Genomic DNA, 21,140 nt, shown 5'->3' with positions numbered 1-21,140 from the left:
CTGTGATAACAACAGAGGCTGGGTGTAGGGGGAAGAAAGAGGTAGAGAGAGGGGGAGGGTGCTCGCTATACCCAAAGAGGGCCACGTCATGACACCCTACATTACTCATCTCATGTATATACTGTACTCAATACTATCTACTGCATCTTGCCTATGCCGTTCGGCCATCGCTCATCCATATATTTATATGTACATATTCTTAATCATTCCTTTACACTTGTGTGTGTATAAGGTAGTTGTTGTGAAATTGTTAGATTACTTGTTAGATATTAGTGCACGGTCGGAACTAGAAGCTCAAGCATTTCGCTACACTATGCGACCAATAAAATTTTATTTTAATCCTTTTCTTTCCTTTAATGAGTCTGATGAGCCCGACGCGAATAATATACTGCTTTCTCGGGAACAGGCCCAGATCCCTGTAATTTGCATGAAGAGGAGGCGGAGAAAAGGTGCCAGAGGGCGGGCTGCCTTCTAAGAATTCGTAGGCGATCGAATAAACCTCCACTTCCTTCCATTCTGCTAGCAAACGTGCATTCTTTGGAGAATAAAGTAGATGACCTACTCGGAAGATTAATCTACCAGCGTCACATTCAAAACTGTAATACCTTATGCTTCACGGAGTCGTGGCGAACTATGTCTTTTTGTAAATAACAACTGGTGCATGTCTTGAGTTTTTTCTCACCTGAGGTAGAGTATCTCATGATAAGCTGTAGACCACACCTTCTACCTAGAGTTTATCTGTATTTTTCTTAGCTGTCTATATACCACCACAGACTCATGCTGGCACTAAGACAGCATTGAATGAGCTGTATTCCACCATAAGCAAACAGGAAAACGCTCACCCAGAGGCGGCACTCCTAGTAGCCGGGGACTTTAATGCGGGAAATTTTAAATCCATGTCAGCAAATTTCCATCAGCAAATTTCCATCAGCATGTTAAATGTGCAACCAGATGGGGAAAAAACTCTGGACCACCTTTACTCCACATAGAGATGCATGCATACAAGCTGTCCCTCGCCCTCCATTTGGCAAATCTGACCATAATTATATCCTGATTCCTGTTTACAAGCTGAACTTAAAGCAGGAAGCACTAGTGACTAGATTAATAAAAAAGTGGTCAGATGAAGCAGATGCTAAGCTACAGGACTGTTTTTCTAGCACAGACTGGAATATGTTGTGGGATTCCTCAGATGGAATTGAGGAGTACGCCACATCAGTCATTGGCTTCATCAATAAGTGCATCAATGACGTTGTCCCCACAGTGACTGTACATACATACCCCAACCAGAGGCCATGGATTACAGGCAACATATGCACTGAGCTAAAGGGTAGAGCTGCCGCTTCCAAGGAGCGTGACTCCAACCCGGAAGCTTATAAGAAATCCCGCTATGCCCTCCGACAAACCATCAAACAGGCAAAGTGTCAATACAGACCTTAGATCGAAACGTACTACACCGGCTCTGACGCTCGTCAGATGTGGCAGGGCTTGCAAACCAATATAGACTACAAAGGGAAGCACAGCCAAGAGCTGCCCAGTGACACAAGCCTACCAGACGAGCTAAACTACTTATATGCTCGCTTCGAGGCAAATAACACTGAAACATGCATGAGAGCACCAGCTGTTCTGGAAGACTGTGTGATCACGCTCTCCGCAGCCGATGTGAGTAAGACCTTTTAAACAGGTCAAAATTCACAAGGCTGCAGGGCCCAACATTGTATGACTTGACGGTGTGGTAGAAAGAAGCTGTTTTCCTCCTCCATTCGTGGTGCTCGTTCAACATATAATTTGGAGATTCCTGTGAACATCAGTCATAAACATGTAATTCTGAACAGCAACATCTTCCTAACAAGAATTTAGACCAGTTGACAATTCAACAGAATAGCAAGCCATGGTATATCAGGCCAAATACCAATGGTATGAGTCAATATTACTTGTTTACTGTTGTAATTACGTTGCTAACCAGTTTAATAGTAATAAGGCACCTTGGGGTTTGTGGTATATGGACAATATACAGTGCCTTGCGAAAGTATTCGGCCCCCTTGAACTTTGCGACCTTTTGCCACATTTCAGGCTTCAAACATAAAGATATAAAACTGTATTTTTTTGTGAAGAATCAACAACAAGTGGGACACAATCATGAAGTGGAACGACATTTATTGGATATTTCAAACTTTTTTAACAAATCAAAAACTGAAAAATTGGGTGTGCAAAATTATTCAGCCCCCTTAAGTTAATACTTTGTAGCGCCACCTTTTGCTGTGATTACAGCTGTAAGTCGCTTGGGGTATGTCTGTATCAGTTTTGCACATCGAGAGACTGAACATTTTTCCCATTCCTCCTTGCAAAACAGCTCGAGCTCAGTGAGGTTGGATGGAGAGCATTTGTGAACAGCAGTTTTCAGTTCTTTCCACAGATTCTCGATTGGATTCAGGTCTGGACTTTGACTTGGCCATTCTAACACCTGGATATGTTTTTATTTTTGAACCATTCCATTGTAGATTTTGCTTTATGTTTTGGATCATTGTCTTGTTGGAAGACAAATCTATCTCCGTCCCAGTCTCAGGTCTTTTGCAGACTCCATCAGGTTTTCTTCCAGAATGGTCCTGTATTTGGCTCCATCCATCTTCCCATCAATTTTAACCATCTTCCCTGTCCCTGCTGAAGAAAAGCAGGCCCAAACCATGATGCTGCCACCACCATGTTTGACAGTGGGGATGGTTTGTTCAGGGTAATGAGCTGTGTTGCTTTTACGCCAAACATAACGTTTTGCATTGTTGCCAAAAAGTTCAATTTTGGTTTCATCTGACCAGAGCACCTTCTTCCACATGTTTGGTGTGTCTCCCAGGTGGCTTGTGGCAAACTTTAAACTACACTTTTTATGGATATCTTTAAGAAATGGCTTTCTTCTTGCCACTCTTCCATAAAGGCCAGATTTGTGCAATATACGACTGATTGTTGTCCTATGGACAGAGTCTCCCACCTCAGTTGTAGATCTCTGCAGTTCATCCAGAGTGATCATGGGCCTCTTGGCTGCATCTCTGATCAGTCTTCTCCTTGTATGAGCTGAAAGTTTAGAGGGACGGCCAGGTCTTGGTAGATTTGCAGTGGTCTGATACTCCTTCCATTTCAATATTATCGCTTGCACAGTGCTCCTTGGGATGTTTAAAGCTTGGGAAATCTTTTTGTATCCAAATCCGGCTTTAAACTTCTTCACAACAGTATCTCGGACCTGCCTGGTGTGTTCCTTGTTCTTCATGCTCTCTGCGCTTTTAACGGACCTCTGAGACTATCACAGTGCAGGTGCATTCATACTGAGACTTGATTACACACAGGTGGATTGTATTTATCATCATTAGTCATTTAGGTCAACATTGGATCATTCAGAGATCCTCACTGAACTTCTGGAGAGAGTTTGCTGCACTGAAAATAAAGGGGCTGAATAATTTTGCACGCCCAATTTTTCAGTTTTTGATTTGTTAAAAAAGTTTGAAATATCCAATAAATGTCGTTCCACTTCATGATTGTGTCCCACTTGTTGTTGATTCTTCACAAAAAAATACAGTTTTAAAACTTTGTTTGAAGCCTGAAATGTGGCAAAAGGTCGCAAAGTTCAAGGGGGCCGAATACTTTCTCAAGGCACTGTACCTACTGCATTGGTTTAACCTTGAAATATAGCTACTCGATATAGATCTGACCTTTTTACCTCTGTAGCAGTTCTATCACTTCGCCTGGGAACTGCAACAGCCATGTCTTATTCCCAATTCTCTATTGTCTAGATTCTGCATGGAGCTAGCCTGTTCTAAAGCATTAGCTAAAAGCTACGTTGGCCAATTTGAGCAAATAAATCTCAGCTTGCTAACTAGCAAAGCCAACCAATTACACAACAAATATACACAGTTAACAATTATTTTCTAAACTAATGTTAGTCTCAACCAAATGACAAGTACAAATAACTATTGCTCTATTCCGCAACGTAACAACCATTAATTAAAGGCTAGACATAAGACTATTGATAGTTAACTAACTAGCCATGCTAATTCAATGAAAATAAGCTAGCTAGCCAGCGTCAGCTTTGTAGTTGTATTGCTATGTGGAAAAAGTTGTTTTAATATCTTTCTCCATTTTTCTCACCAACGCCTTGCTGTAGCGTTTACATTCTGTAAATGTAATTGACAAATTAACAATTTGATCCATATCTAGAAACATCTCCCTCCCTGAGTAAGCGACTCAACGCAACAGGCCAGAAGTCAAACAAAGTCAAACTCACGGAAATTGAGGTGGCTACAATGTGGTACTTTCAGTCACATGAAATGTACCCGTTACTACACAGGCGTTCAGAACGTGTGCAGTGGCACAATTTAATGCGTCTGAAAGTACAATATTCAAACGTTCTAATCACCTGTAAATGCACACTGAACAGGTGTAATGAACGTGGGTAAAAATGCCCATAACAAGCGTTCAAATCAAGACGATTTTAAACTCTTGGCCTTCCATACTGGCACGCAAGGGTCTCGTGAGTTGTCAAATGTAACAGCTGCTATGGAGAAAGATTGAAGATTCCTTCGTGGGCCAAGGAAACGTTAACTGTTAAGTGCTTTGGATCAAATGTCTTCTGAATGAGATCTCTAGGCTAACCAGCCCTTCTCATTTAATTCGGTATCCACTACTGTGGATGGTACTTGGAGTAAACACTAGACCATAAATAACATGGCCATAGTTTCTAGGTCTACCGTTTTCACACCGTTCCAAAGGTTCTGTTTGGAAGTCCCAATATTTGTCTATATGCAATCTTTCCATCTACTGTAACCAGTGGCTGGTGGTCCACTTTTCACAGGTCCTAATTTTAGTCAGCCAGTTCGTTCCAGCGGTTTGGACTATGATGAGTTATACAAGACATTTCCCAATGCATGAATGATTAGAACTATATTCCAAACAGCCTACTTTTCATATTGATGTGATTCTCACATTTGCCACTAGGGTTGAGTATAATACAAGGCATGATTTACTGAGAATTGTAAACCTGGACTACATTCGATAGCCAAACGCTTTCATAGCCAAACGTTATTGTATTTTGCAGATAGAAATGCCACGAATAGAGCTGACGTGAAACCTTATTCTACATGTCAGAGAGCGTGTGTTCTACATAGGAATATGCTATCTGAACGCTCCAAAATGTTGCGTACTGCTACCCTCTTTTCAAAAGTAACACCACACTCAGATCTATGTAGGCTATTATTGGGCTCACCTTTCCTGAACTCTGACTGATTAGTTATGTTGCTCTGTACACTAATGGCAACACCTTCTCTCTCTGTCCCTCTCATCCACAGTGCTGTGCCCAGAGCCTAATGTGTTTGTGAAGGCCCTGCGAAAGCTTCCCAACCTCCATGATGAGCAGTATGCCCTGCAGACCCGTATGTACGACTACTACAGCACGAGTGACCCACAGGAGAACACCCTTGTCCTGCCGTAAGTCACCTATACACTCCACCTCCCCCTCACCCCACCTCTCCTGGGCTCCTCTGCAGCCTTCTATTTCTGTTTTCTCTGGGGGGTTTTACTTTGTCTTTGCTGTTATTAATATATAGGCTAGAGTTAAATGTTGACATGGTTTACTTTATTGTACAGTCTTCGTACAATCATTCAAACTGAAAAGATTACTATCTATGTAACACATCATCACTAGATTTAGAGTAATGAAACCTTGTGCTATTTGACTGAAAACTTCAGATGGAGAGCTTGGAGTCTGATACAGATGATGATAAAATTAGAGTAGAGTAATAGTAGTTAGTCTATAACTGGTGTTATAGAAATATGTGAAGGGGACCTCAACCTACCGGTTCTACCGATACATACATTTTAAAGCCCTTACCATTTCTTTACACAGGAGATGAGTGTGTATTGCACATACTGGATTAGAGTAACTTCTTAATTTGACTGTCAAATTCAAACAAGACTGAAGCTCTGCTTCCTGTTTTATAACCATTGACAGCTTTTATTTCATGGCTTTTTCAACCTACAAGGCATACGAGGCTTTTTCAAAGGCTCTTTGAATAGCAACATATTCTAGTGCACAGCATATCATGCCCCAACATCTGTTCACTATGATGCCGCCATAGCAGTAGGCCTACAGGATATACAATGCTTGTTGGGGGATATCATACACACGTTTCTATTCCCTGCATGCTTGGGAACATTTCACTCTAAAACTGTCTGTTGTTTTGACAGGATGCCGACCGACCTCGCTGATGAACTATCAAAAAGGTCCTGAAATACTGGTAGCATACTGTGTGCCTGCGCTACGCTGTGTGGTTTGAATCCTCTGTATCCGTTCCGCCTGGTGTCAAAAAGTGCCTGGCAGGAACAGTTTGCTGCTGTTGTCTGTGTGGACCTGTCAGGGAGTGATCATTGGAGCACACACCTGCAGCACAACTTTCAGTAGCGGTGTTCACACCTGACTGACATTCTACCCTTATTTCCTCTCTTCAGATACCTCGCCTCACTCCCGCTGGAGGGAGCTACTCCCATTGGTTCATGTCTAGCTAAAACCAGTGCAGAACAGTCAAGTTCTCATAACACTTATGTAATGTTGCAGTAGCAACCCCAGGAGTTTTGCTGCTGCCAGAGAGAGAGAATAGGCCTGCGAGGGGTTGCTGGTGCCACGCTGGCAGAGAGCGAGGCTAATCTGTGTTGAGCGTGTTTGATTCCTGTAGTCTGGTTCTCAGTGCGTGTGTTCAGGAGCAGTGAGAGGGCCCTCTGCTGAATATGGTCCTGGCAGGTCGGATCCAAAGGTTGCAGGCTATCGCCCCTCCAAATGGAGGTTGCCTGAGCCCAGGCCAAGGCATCCTGGGTCAAATCCCTCCCAGCAACCTCCTCTCCTTTCTGGGCCTGTGTTGCCGGTGACAGTGGGGGCGCCTCTGCCTGCCTGCACGCTAATCTCTACACAGACAACCAGCACATGGCTCAGTCCGCCACCTAAAACCCACTCAGAGCAGCTCAGGACCACAGATATAGAGACTGGAGGGGGCAGGGTTGGGCTGGGTTATAGGGGATAGATAAGAGAACTACACAAGCGTGCTATTTTTAAAGCTGTTTGTGTGAAGGGGGGCTGGTGGTACTGTGCCTGCTTGGATCATGGTAATATTTGTTTGGAGGACTGCCATGTTACCTCCATAGCCTTCTAATGTAAACTCACTCACTTTTGTACATCGCCTTGGTTCGTACAATTGACCTTATTTTAGCACCCCAAAAAACGTAATACTTCCAGATCAACTGTAATGTCAATACCATTGTAAAGCATAATTTCTCCCCTTTCCAACAGAATCAATTACATGACCCCCACGCTGCCCATTTCTGCATGATTCAAAAAGGCAATGAGCCCCGTCGGGTCTTTAAAAAAAAAATGGCTGGTGGGGAAGAGAAACTAATGCGTGATAGTGAGAAGGAGAGATGTTTGGGAAAATTTTCACTCGATCTGTCCAACTTATCACCTTATCGCCTGTAAAATGTAAATAAAACACTATGGAGAGTTTATATAATGTGTCATTACAAACTTATTTGAAGGTTTGTGTCGAATTTGATTCGGGTTTTTAGGTTGGTGCTAAAGTGATCTTAGAAGTAAACAGCGGCTTTGAGAATGATGATCGCATGCAATGATGAAGCAAAAAATGTCTAGGTATCCACCGTTACCCCTGTCACTGTCCATTTCTTGTTTTTAAAGGATGAGAGAAGTGCTAAACCTGGTGGAGAGAGATTGTAAGACAGAAATAGTTGCTTTATGCGTGTTGTACGTTACGGCATGACACATCACGATGTAACGGAGGGTCAGTTTTTTTCAACTGTTCTCCAATACTATAGAGCCATTACCATGTTGATCAACGCTTGAATAGAAACGTTGTTCACACCCCAGATTTTGAAGTCAACACAGTCGCTACAGTCCCATTCGTTTTCTTTGTAGCCTCGTTTGAATGTTGCGGTTGCGCACATTTGTACGGAATGGGGTGAGTTTACGTTACTCCTCATCACTTCAACAGTCTCACAGGAGATTCATAGGACGTATGGATTCAGATTCCGTCCCACAGACAAATGTATCAGTCTCATTCTGTTTTCAGTGTAATTTCAGTAGTTGATTCAATCATCCTCTTTCCTCCTTGCTTCTGTAAGGTTCATTTTCATTATTACGATCATTATGTTCCTTTTTGTGGCTTCAAGTTAATGTTGATTAACACATACTAGCTGTCACCAAACATTGCTATTAAATGTCCCTAATGCCTGAGTTATTTGGTTTTTGTTTTGTTTATGTTATTCTTTGCAGTGAGCATGTGCAGTGGACTTGAAATAACATTGACAAAGATAATGTCAATATATCCTAACATTGATTCAATTTTTTACATTGTGTGGAGTAGGAAGTTGATTTGTTGAATAGCTGAGTGAAAAGCTGTAGTGAGCTTCCCTGTGGGTAGCCTTTACCTCAACCTCCCATTTGCCCTTCTCACCACTGTTCCTCATCAGCAGGCCAGGCCACAGGGCAGCATCCTACCCAACCCTCTATATGCTAATACCCATTTCCCTGCCACACTGTCGGCTATACCAGGAGATAAATGAATAATTGGTGATTTGAATATTGTTTCCAGCGACACTATCACTTTAATATTATCAACAACAACCAAGATGGCGTAGCAGTGAAGACGTGTTTTGTTCGTGTCTCGTGTACTTTTGTATTTTTCGTATTTTTTGTATATATATTTCAATTTTATTTTCAATCCCTTTCCGATTTTTAATTCGATTATACCTTCCGGTAACCTGCCTCACCCAATGTGACACAGTATCTCTATTAAATTTTTTTTTAGAACTCATTCAAGAACCTCCAGAAGCTAACCAGCTAATTAGCTATTCAGTCATTGTTAGCCACTGCTTGCGGCTTTCACCTTCTGCACAGATACCAGCCCTGTTCTCAGCCTGGATAATACTCGCCAGTCTACTAGTATCGGACTGTCTCTCCACAACAACGCCGGATTTCTGCCGTAATCCCTGGACCACTACTTCTGATCTTCACAGCTAGCTTGCAGCTAGCTAGCTCACAGCTCAGCCTGGATAATAGCTTCGGTACTGGGTGCCACGGTGAACTAACGCCACTGCCACGAAGCTAGCACCAGTTAGCCGTGAGCCAGGCGCATCTCCCGGCCAGCAAACTAAATTCTGCAATACCTCTTTCGCCATCTGGCTTGGATTCTCTGTCGGCACGGCGTCCCGCCGCACCACCACGACTGGTCTGCCGACGAATACTCCATCCGCTGTGCCTTCAACCGGCCTTCGTCGGAGGGCTACTAACTTTAAACGCCTTGTCGCCTGCTAACGTAGTGGCGGGTTCCCTGTTCCATCTACTGCTGCCCTCTGGACACTATGATCACTTGGCTACATAGCTGATGCCTGCTGGACTGTCCATGAATCACGGTATTCCATTCTGTTTATTTATTTTTTTATCTGTCGGCCCCATCCGCGAACTCAGGCTCTGTGTGTAGTTAATCCAACCCTCTCTGCCTGGTCATCGCCATTTTACCTGCTGTTGTGTTAGCTGAGTAGCTGTTGTTGTCTCACCTGTTGTTTTAGCTAGCTCTCCCAATGAACACCTGCGATTACTTTATGCCTCGCTGTATGTCTCTCTCAAATGTCAATATCTTGTATACTGTTGTTCAGGTTAGTCATCATTGTTTTAGTTTACCAACCTCCCACACATGCGGTGACCTCACCCATTACAACCAGCATGTCCAGAGATACAACCTCTCTTATCATCACCCAGTGCCTGGGCTTACCTCCTCTGTACCCGCACCCCACCATACCCCTGTCTGCGCATTATGCCCTGAATATATTCTACCATGCCCAGAAATCTGCTCCTTTTATTCTTTGTCCCCAACGCTCTAGGCGACCAGTTTTGATAGCCTTTAGCCGCACCCTCATACTACTCCTCCTCTGTGATGTGGAGGTAAACCCAGGCCCTGCATGTCCCCAGACACCCTCATTTGTTGACTTCTGTGATCGAAAAAGCCTTGGTTTCATGCATGTCAACATCAGAAGCCTCCTCCCTAAGTTTGTTTTACTCACTGCTTTAGCACACTCTGCCAACCCTGATGTCCTTACCGTGTCTGAATCCTGGCTTAGGAAGGCCACCAAAAATTCTGAGATTTCCATACCCAACTATAACATTTTCCGTCAAGATGGAACTGCCAAAGGGGGAGGAGTTGCAGTCTACTGCAGAGATAGCCTACAAAGTAATGTCATACTTTCCAGGTCCATACCCAAACAGTTCGAACTACTAATTTTAAAAATTACTCTCTCCAGAAATAAGTCTCTCACTGTTGCCGCCCGCTACCGACCCCCCTCAGCTCCCAGCTGTGCCCTGGACACCATTTGTGAATTGATCGCCCCCCATCTAGCTTCAGAGTTTGTTCTGTTAGGTGACCTAAACTGGGATATGCTTAACACCCCGGCAGTCCTACAATCTAAGCTAGATGCCCTCAATCTTACACAAATCATCAAGGAACCCACCAGGTACAACCCTAAATCTGTAAACAAGGGCACCCTCATAGATGTTATCCTGACCAACTGGCCCTCCAAATACACCTCCGCTGTCTTTAACCAGGATCTCAGCGATCACTGCCTCATTGCCTGTATCCGCTACGGGTCCGCAGTCAAACGACCACCCCTCATCACTGCCAAACGCTCCCTAAAACACTTCTGCGAGCAGGCCTTTCTAATTGACCTGGCCCGGGTATCCTGGAAGGATATTGACCTCATCCTGTCAGTTGAGGATGCCTGGTCATTCTTTAAAAGTAACTTCCATCACCATCTTAGATAAGCATGCTCCGTTCAAAAAATGCAGAACTAAGAACAGATATAGCCCTTGGTTCACTCCAGACCTGACTGCCCTCGACCAGCACGAAAACATCCTGTGGCGGACTGCAATAGCATCAAATAGTCCCTGCGATATGCAACTTTTCAGGGAAGTCAGGAACCAATACACGCAGTCAGTCAGAAAAGCAAAGGCCAGCTTTTTCAAGCAGAAATTTGCATCCTGTAGCTCTAACTCCAAAAAGTTCTGGGACACTGTAAAGTCCATGGAGAACAAGAGCACCTCCTCCCAGCTGCCCACTGCACTGAGGCTAGGTAACACAGTCACCACCGATAAATCCATGATAATCGAAAACTTCAACAAGCATTTCTCAACGGCTGGCCATGCCTTCTTCCTGGCTACTCCAACCTCGGCCAACAGCTCCGTCCCCCCCGCAGCTACTCGCCCAAGCCTCCCCAGCTTCTCCTTTACCCAAATCCAGATAGCAGATGTTCTGAAAGAGCTGCAAAACCTGGACCCGTATAAATCAGCTGGGCTTGACAATCTGGACCCTCTATTTCTGAAACTATCCGCCGCCATTGTCGCAACCCCTATTACCAGCCTGTTCAACCTCTCTTTCATATCGTCTGAGATCCCCAAGGATTGGAAAGCTGCCGCAGTCATCCCCCTCTTCAAAGGGGGAGACACCCTGGACCCAAACTGTTATTGACCTATATCCATCCTGCCCTGCCTATCTAAGGTCTTCGAAAGCCAAGTCAACAAACAGATCACTGACATCTCGAATCCCACCGTACCTTCTCCGCTGTGCAATCTGGTTTCCGAGCCTGTCACGGGTGCACCTCAGTCACGCTCAAAGTACTAAACGATATCATAACCGCCATCGATAAAAGACAGTACTGTGCAGCCGTCTTCATCGACCTGGCCAAGGCTTTCGACTCTGTCAATCACCATATTCTTATCGGCAGACTCAGTAGCCTCGGTTTTTCTATTGACTGCCTTGCCTGGTTCACCAACTACTTTGCAGACAGAGTTCAGTGTGTCAAATCGGAGGGCATGTTGTCCGGTCCTCTGGCACTTTTCTCTGTATATATCAATGATGTTGCTCTTGCTGCGGGCGATTCCCTGATCCACCTCTATGCAGACGATACCATTCTGTATATTTCTGGCCCTTCCTTGGACACTGTGCTATCTAACCTCCAAACGAGCTTCAATGCCATATAACACTCCTTCCATGGCCTCCAACTGCTCTTAAACGCTAGTAAAACCAAATGCATGCTTTTCAACCGTTCGCTGCCTGCACCCGCACACCCGACTAGCATCACCACCCTGGATGGTTCCGACCTAGAATATGTGGACATCTTTAAGTAACTAGGTGTCTGGCTAGACTGTAAACTCTCCTTCCAGACTCATATCAAACATCTCCAATCTAAAATCAAATCTAGTGTCAGCTTTCTATTCCACAACAAAGCCTCCTTCTCTCATGCTGCCAAACTTACCCTAGTAAAACTGACTATCCTACCGATCCTCGACTTCGGCGATGTCATCTACAAAATAGCTTCCAATACTCTACTCAGCAAACTGGATGCATTTTATCACAGTGCCATCCGTTTTGTTACTAAAGCACCTTATACCACCCACCTCTGCGACCTGTATGCTCTAGTCGGCTGGCCCTCGCTACATATTCGTCGCCAGACCCACTGGCTCCAGGTCATCTACAAGTCCATGCGAGGTAAAGCTCCGCCTTATCTCAGTTCACTGGTCACGATGGCAACACCCATCAGTAGCACGCGCTCCAGCAGGTGTATCTCACTGATCATCCCTAAAGCCAACACCTCATTTGGCCGCCTTTCCTTCCAGTTCTCTGCTGCCTGTGACGAATTGCAAAAATCGCTGAAGTTGGAGACTTTTATCTCCCTCACCAACTTTAAACTATCTGCTATCTGGGCAGCTAACTGATCGCTGCAGCTGTACATAGTCCATCGGTAAATAGCCCACCCAATTTACCTGCCTCATCACCATACTGTTTTTCCCCCCATTTATTTACTTTTCTGCTCTTTTGCACACCAGTATCTCTACCTGCACATGACCATCTGATCATTTATCACTCCATTGCTAATCTGCAAAATTGTAATTATTCGCCTACCTCCTCATGCCTTTTGCACACATTGTATATAGACTCCCCCTTTGTTTTCTACTGTGTTATTGACTTGTTTATTGTTTACTCCATGTGTAACTCTGTGTTGTTGTCTGTTCACACTGCTATGCTTTATCTTGGCCAGGTCGCAGTTGTAAATGAGAACTTGTTCTCAACTAGCCTACCTGGTTAAAAAAAGGTAGGGGTAAAAAAATTAAAAATAACATATGTTTGAGGATTGTGTCTGGAGCCAGGGATAATTAGGGTAGTGTCTTTAGGCCTTTGGTTAGGTGCTGAGGGGAAGCTTGCTATTTGCCCTGCTGTTCTATTGAACCCCCAATAAGGGGGGTTCAATGGTTTGCACCCTCCGACCTCCAGTGTCTTGTCCCGTGTCTTAAAAAGGGAGATTAAGGGGAAAGATCTTTGCACAGCTGCTTACCCAGGCACAATCTCTTAATAAAGCGCAAGCAGGAGAATACGGGACGCCAACGTTACCTCCATCTAGAGGACGCCACTAGCGCGCACCACCGCTAACTAGCTAGCCATTTCACATCGGCTACACATGGGAGACCAGGATGAGCTGCCCCTGTCTAATTAGAACATGGGGTCTCGCTCTCGAACACACCTCTTTTCAACCCCCCCTCCATACTCCCAAAAGGCACCCCTTACCGCTCAGAACACCCGCAAATTAGTAACTCCTCATACAGCATCGTAGACTTCCCACGGAGTCGCCCCCTCTCTCATCATGCCCATAATTCACACCCAGCGCTTAGGAACTGGTTTGTGCACCCTGCTGTTGAAACAGAAGGCCCAACCAAATAGACTCTGTCTCGCTTCATGACGTAGGCTAGGCTTGTTTCACTCTTTTCCTTTCTTTATCTTCTGCCTTTTCCTCATGTAAACAGAACCGGCTCCATGTCTTAATGAGATTTGTAAAGTAAACAGAATAACCAAGTCAAAAAAGAGGGGTGTCTCTACACCCCTAAAGGGATTTCCTTATTTTATGTAATAGCCACATTTGCTTAACCTGGATTGTTTGTGTGTCTATGTAAACTGTCTGCTCTGTTGATTCACAGAGCTTCTTTGGGTGTTTTCTGTAAATTTGGTTATTTTAGGATGATTATGACTCAACTTGTCTTTTCCCAGGCTGTGTAAACAAAATAAGAGGATAGTGTACACTGTTTTAGAGTACAGCCCCTTGCTGGACTCTTGCAATATGACCACAGATGATTGGGCTACAATTGGGAAGGACATTGAGGTACTTGGTGTGGTCATTTTATTTATCTTGCACTTCACACTAACATTAACCATAATCCTGACTTTTACCATTTACATAAGCAGAAGTATTATAATGCAATAAAACAACAATCTCAAGTCATCCACTGAAGTAATAGTCAGTTGTCCCTTTCCTTTTATGTAAATGTACTGTACAGCTTTTGTATTAAATACAGTACTTATTTCAAGTAGCCTGTGGCAAGATGTAGGCTACACATGTTGACCTTGGAACCTTGGGTTCAAGTCTGATCCTGTTCTCTTTGTCTCTTGGTTCCAGAAACACTATGAGAAGTATGACGGTTTTGTCATTCTCCACGGCACGGACACCATGGCCTACACAGCATCCGCTCTGTCCTTCATGTGTGAGCATCTGGGGAAGCCTGTCATCCTCACCGGCTCCCAGGTACACCTGCCATCCATACAGCTAAACTGCTTCAAATAGTTAAGATAACAGAAGGGTGAAATGTTGTTTTATGACCTCTTTCAGGTGCCGATCTATGAGATGAGGAACGATGGAAGAGACAACCTGTTGGGGGCGCTGCTGATCGCTGGTCATTTTGTCATTCCTGAGGTGAGTAGAGGAGGGAGGGACACTTCTTGGAGCAGCACTCACACACACCTGACTTTATGTCACCTGCACAATGTAGTTGAATCATCTTGGCCAAATATTCCCAGTTGCACAGTTTTAAACTATATCACATTTCTCTCTAAATTGAACGTGTGTTCATACTCTTGTCCAAGCTGTTGACATGTGTCTAGCTTTTTAGCCTGCTATGGCAGTCTTCCCTGATAAAGGTGTGAGGATGAACTTTGTTGGCAGACAATTAACCACACCTTCACACCCTGTCGTAAATTAAGAGGGAGAGAACTCTCCCACTGGCTCTCTAGTAGCAAGATTGGAATGTTTTTTTAAATATATTTTTTAATTGAATATCTGAAACATACAACATACTTGCAGTGAAGCCGCTCAACAACTACAGTTGAAGTCAGAAGTTTACATACACCTTAGCCAAATATATTTAAACTCAGTTTTTCACAATTCCTGACATTTAACCCTAGTAAAAATTCCCTGTCTTAGGTCAGTTTGGATCACCAATATATTTTAAGAATGTGAAATGTCAGAATAATAGTAGAGAATTATTTATTTCAGCTTTTATTTCTTTCATCACTTTCCAGTGGGTCAGATTTTATATACACTCAATTATTATTTGGTAGCATTGCCTTTAAATTGTTTAACTTGGGTCAAACACTTTGGGTAGCCTTCCACAAGATTCCCACAATAAGTTGGGTCAATTTTGGCCCATTCCTCCTGACAGAGCTGGTGTAACTGAGTCAGGTTTGTAGGCCTCCTTGCTCGCATACGCTTTTTCAGTTCTGCTCACAAATGTTCTATAGGGTTGAGGTCAGGGCTTTGTGATGGCCACTCCAATACCTTGACTTTGTTGTCCTTAAGCCATTTTGCCACAACTTTGTAAGTATGCTTGGGGTCATTGTCCATTTGGAAGACCCATTTGCGACCATGCTTTAACTGGTGTCTTGAGATGTTGCTTCAATATATCCACATATTTTCCTTTCTCATGAAGCCATCTATTTTGTGAAGTGCACCAGTCCCTCCTGCAGCAATGCACCCCCACAACATGATGCTGCCACCCCCGTGCTTCATGGTTGGGATGGTGTTCTTCAGCTTGCAAGCATCCCCCTTTTTCCTCCAAACATGAAGATGGTCATTATGGCCAAACAGTTCTATTTTTGTTTCATTAGACCAGAGGACATTTCTCCAAAAAGTACAATCTTTGTCCCCATGTGCAGTTACAAACCGTAGTCTGGCTTTTTTATGGCGGTTTTGGAGAAGTGGCTTCTTCCTTGCTGAGTGGCCTTTCAGGTTTTGTTGATATATGACTCGTTTTACTGTGGATATAGATTATTTTGTACCTGTTTCCTCCAGCATCTTCACAAGGTCCTTTGCTGTTGTTCTGGGATTGATTTGCACTTTTCGCACCAAAATACGTTCATCTCTAGGAGACAGAACACGTCTCCTTCCTGAGCGGTATGACTGCTGCGTGGTACCATTGTGTTTATACTTGTGTAATATTGTTTGTACAGATGAACGTGGTATCTTCAGGCGTTTGGAAATTGCTCCCAAGGATGAACCAGACTTGTGGAGATCTACAATTTCTTTCTGAGGGCTTGGCTGATTTCTTTTGATTTTCCCAAGATATCAAGCAAAGAGGCACTGAGTTTGAAGGTAGGCCTTGAAATACATCCACAGGTACACCTCCAATTGACTCAGGCTAATTGACATCATTTATCAGAAGCTTCTAAAGCCATGACATCATTTTCTGGACTTTTCCAAGCTGTTTAAAGGCACAGTCAACTTAGTGTATGTAAACTTCTGACCCAATGGAATTGGGATACAGTGAAATAATCTGTCTGTAAACAATTGTTGGAAAAATGACTTGTGTCATGCACAAAGTAGATGTCCTAACTGATTTGCCAAAATTATATAAACAGGTTTTAATGACTCCAACCTAACTGTATGTAAACTTCCGACTTCAACTTTACATCATACCAGTCATCCAACAGACTCCCATTCAGAGCGACACACAGAAGCATCCAGGGTCAATGCCCTGCTCAAGGGCACGTTGACACATCTCCCACCAGGCCAAAAAACGTGAACCCAAACCCTCCAAGATCCCGCCCCACAGTTCCCCAATAGCTGTTTCGCAACCATTCGAGACCCCTCCCAAGAAAAAGGAAAAAAATACAATTAATTCCATTCCCCACCCCGAAGAACCCCTCAATGCACCAACAACCAAGAGAATAAACTAAAGAGAAAAAATAAAAATACAGAAGAAAACAGCAAACAACAATGCAAAAAACAACAACATTTAAAACCAAGGACAACTTAAATCACAACAGCAATGCCATCTGTATATGTCTGTGTGCATGTCTGGCACTATTACATGCATATGTGTGCTCTAGTATGCGTTTATTTGAGAGTGTGTGTATATGCATGAGTAGAAACACCCGAATGGCATCAGCCTCAGGCAAACCGGCATTAGTTGTAAAAACACTGCCCCTTAGTGTCATTCAAACATACTTTTTTATTATGTTTTATTTCAATTTTTTAAAACTTTTATCTTTGACCATCATTCTATCTCCTGCACAGAATCTCCACTCCTACTTGTCTCCAATTCCACGTCCCTTCCCTCAGCCCATCCCATCTATCTCTGCTGGCCACACACTTCGGGTTTCTTCGCAACACATATCTTTCAACTATGCTGTGATGTTTAACGTACAATTTCAATCATACTTTTACTAATAATAGACTGATCCGGTCTCTCCAGATCTCCTAATAGTACTATTTCTATGGTCAATTTTAGATCAATGCTATGCATTTTCAGCCATTCCTTAACCTGAGACCAGAAACAGGCTACCTGAGGGCAATACCAAAATAAATGGTTTATTGATTCTGTATCCTCACAATAAAATCTGCAGAACTTCATAGATTTTATGCCCCAAATATTCAACATTTTGTTGGTTACAAGAGTTCTATATAATCGTTTTAGCTGAAAAGCATGAAATCTTGACTCTTGCATTGTTTTATATATCAACTCATACACCCTGTACCATGGAATTGGTACATCAAAGATCTCTTCCCAACTATTTTGCAATCTGTATGGCACAGTTGTCAACATCCTGGTCCTCAAATGAAGCTGGTATACTTTCCTATTTATGCTGTTTTTATTCCTCCGCCAGTTTTGATCCTTTATATTGGGCAGACAGACCAGTTCCCTGCCTCCTCCCGCTGCCACCTGCCTCCTCCATTTTTGGAGTAATGCTGTAATCAATTGGTTATACTCTTGGATTGAGCAGACCTTCCTGTACAAAACTCCATGAAAGACACTCTACCAACTCTACCATTCCAATTTACAATAAAATTGAAGAACAAAATACAATTTTCAAACATTCCTATAAATACAGGTATTTTATCAACCAGCAAATTTGAGTTCAGCCATCATTTTTGTTGTAATATTTGTTCTATCTTTTCAGGGGATGAAATGGAAATTGTAGCCAGCTCTGCAATGCTTGTTTGAAGAAGAGAGAGACTTTGAAAAAAAGTATAATTTTCAATTAATCAAAAATGAGACATGGCAATCTGAACAAAGGGGAAAAGGCCATTTTTAATCAATGGATGAGCTTTTCTTAGTAATCTACTTGAACCATTTAAGGTTCAAGTAAAACTTTTGAATAAGTGAAGCTTTTAGAGAGAGGTTTAGTGCTTTTATATTTAATCTCAACCCATCCAATTCATATTCATTATATAGATCGGCACGTTTTATTTTGTCTGGTTTAGCTTTCCAGATAAAGCAAAATATTTTTTGCTCATATGATTTGAAAAAAAGAAATAATCAGGAGTAGACAGCGCCATAAGTAATTGAGCAAACTGAGATATGACTAAGGAGTTAATCAGGTCAATTTTTCCATAAATAGACAGGTATTTACCTCTCCATGGTTGCAGGATATTTTTACAACTTTTCTATTGAAATGCATTGTGTGTCTGATCAGGATGAACAATACCTGGTGCAATATCTGAGTGCTATGCATTTCGCTAGTATTTTTGCATCACAACATTGATGTGTAAGGGGCCTCAAGTTTTTTAGACTAGGTCTTTATATTTGCCATCTGGGTCTTGTTTCAATAATAGAGAAATCAGACCTACCTCCTGAGTACCTGACAGACTACCATTTCTATAGGAGTAGTAAAACCAATCTAACAATGGAGATTTTAGTATATCAAAAAAGGCTTGATATACCTCTACCAGTATGCCGTCAAGCCCTGGGTTTTTTCCAGGCTGAAAGGATTCAATAGCCTCAAAGTTGTTCCTCTGTAATTTGGCCTTCGCACTGATCTTTCTGTTAATTTTAAATTTTTTATGTTATTTGGAAATAATTCCTTTACCGTAATCTTCATTCAGTGGGAGAGGATGATACAGAAATGAGAACATCTGCCTAAAAGAATTGGCTTCCTCTTTTAAAATATAATTAGGAGAATCATAGATGACTCTGTAACGAGTTTCTGCAAATTATTTTTGTTAGTGTTCCTGTATTGGAAATTCAGGGTGAAGTTTGTGCATTTTTCTCCAAATTCCATCCAGTTTGCATTATTTTTGTAATATATTACACTAGATCATTCTTGAATAAGTTCCTCAAGTTCTTTTTGTTTTTCCTCTAACTTATTTTGTATCTCTGTAGTATCGTTTTTATTGCTATCTACCTGTACTATTAGTTCATGGATTTCCCTTGTTAGTCTTGTCTCTTTAGGCAGAAACTGCTTTTTTATTGATGAATATTGAATTGTCTGATCTTTGAAGGTACATTTTTAAAGTGTCCCTAACAATAAGGGGATTTGCTGAACTTATATTAAACTCGAAAAATTCAGTTATAAATTATTTTGTTCAAAATAGGTTGTCCTCCAGTAAACTTTGTTTACATTTCCAATATCCCTGTCCATGTGGAAAATATATAAGAGTTATGTGAATGCCAAATAGATGATGATCCGATCGCGTTCTGTCTCCTATTGAAACTTTTTTAACCTTTGACGCAAGAGAGAAAGAGACAAGAAAGTAGTCAAGACGACTTAGCCTGATTAAGTCTCCATGTATATCTCACTAGGTCGGGGTTTTTTAGTCTCCAAATATCCACTATTTCTAATGTGTCCATAATATTGGTGATTTCCTTAAGGGCACGGTGATAATAGTTTGTGGAGTGATTACCTTTACGGTCCATTGAGGTACTTGAGGTGTGTTATAGTCTCCTACTGTACCATAATGATTTGATCATTTGTTGCCTGTAAGTTCAATAAATTGGTATAAATGTTTTCGAAGAAGTATGGATCATCTTGATTTGGACCATAGATTAATGAGCCAAATCTCTTTTTCGTCCACTTTCATATTCAAAAGGATCCACCTTCCTTGCGAATAATTCCTGAATATTTGCATATTCAGATTGAAATTTTTGTTAATTAATATCATCACACCTTTTGAGTTCCTTTGTCCATGACATATTTTTTTTTCACCACCCCATTCCTTTTTACACACAACTTCATCTAAGGATGTAGAGTGAGTTTCCTGTAAACAGTATATGTTATATTCCTTATCTTTTAGCCATGTAAAGACTAATCTTCTTTTTTTAAATCTGCTAAACTGTTACAATTATAACTGGCTATCCTTATTTCACCCCTTACCATAACTAGATCATATTCTCAGTCTAAATTGACCATAATTAGTGCTTGTAAAGTTACTGCCATCACATGTATTATGATAGTCAAAACTAGAGCTTTCAAATGTCTGATATTTAAGAAGTAGGTTCTAGCAATATTTGTTTTATTTCCTTGCCTATGAGCCAATGCCACAGATGTTAGAAAATTTAGGCAAGATATTATGTGTGTAGTAAATCTGAGTAGGTTGATGTGTATGGTATTGGATGTGATTTAGTGAGAATGTGTACAATGTCTGTATAAGAGTAAGACTGTGTGTGATGTCCGAATAAAAAATAACTCAGCCAATTTGCATGGTTGAGTGTCTGTGTGTAACATGTAGTGCGTATAGCATTAATATTCATGATGATAATTGGAATCCATATCGTATCACCATCATAGTTGCATCACAATTACCTTTAACATCATTGAAAAACACATTCCAGCATTTCCATAGCTATTGACGTTTCACATGATCATGAAAGAGACCTTGCGTTACTCTAGAGACGGCTTCACTACAGTACAAGTGTATTCCATATAGTATGTTATTATTCCCCAATTCCCCTATTCTGATATCTTCCCCTTGCTTGTTGTAAACATATATAAACTTGTAGACAAATACATAAA

At 42.1% G+C, this 21,140-nt stretch overlaps 2 protein-coding genes across 9 annotated transcripts in view; both read left to right on the top strand.

Moving 5' to 3' along the window:
* LOC110497882 (60 kDa lysophospholipase) overlaps positions 1–21,140 on the top strand; it is a 135,984-nt gene that overhangs the window by 7,497 nt on the left and 107,347 nt on the right. The gene's annotated exons all lie outside the window — the stretch shown is intronic.
* The window catches only part of LOC110497880 (60 kDa lysophospholipase), a 55,678-nt gene that overhangs the window by 7,185 nt on the left and 27,353 nt on the right, over positions 1–21,140 (top strand). For 7 of the 8 annotated variants that reach the window (XR_005037734.1, XR_005037733.1, XR_005037735.1 and 4 more), the window contains exons 2-6: positions 5,328–5,466; positions 6,226–6,261; positions 14,127–14,238; positions 14,533–14,658; positions 14,743–14,826. Coding sequence is in view for 4 of the 8 variants with exons in the window: in XM_021574324.2 (XP_021429999.2) it covers positions 5,328–5,466; positions 6,226–6,261; positions 14,127–14,238; positions 14,533–14,658; positions 14,743–14,826 (497 nt within the window). In the remaining 4 variants the exon portion in view is untranslated. The remainder of the gene's footprint in view (positions 1–5,327; positions 5,467–6,225; positions 6,262–14,126; positions 14,239–14,532; positions 14,659–14,742; positions 14,827–21,140) is intronic. The other variant, XM_036954842.1, reaches the window with a different exon arrangement.

Source organism: Oncorhynchus mykiss, chromosome 19, assembly GCF_013265735.2.
Source record: "Oncorhynchus mykiss isolate Arlee chromosome 19, USDA_OmykA_1.1, whole genome shotgun sequence".
Lineage (NCBI taxonomy): Eukaryota > Metazoa > Chordata > Actinopteri > Salmoniformes > Salmonidae > Oncorhynchus > Oncorhynchus mykiss.
Note: the sequence above shows the minus strand (reverse complement) of the source record. Positions and strands in the feature narration are given on the sequence as shown.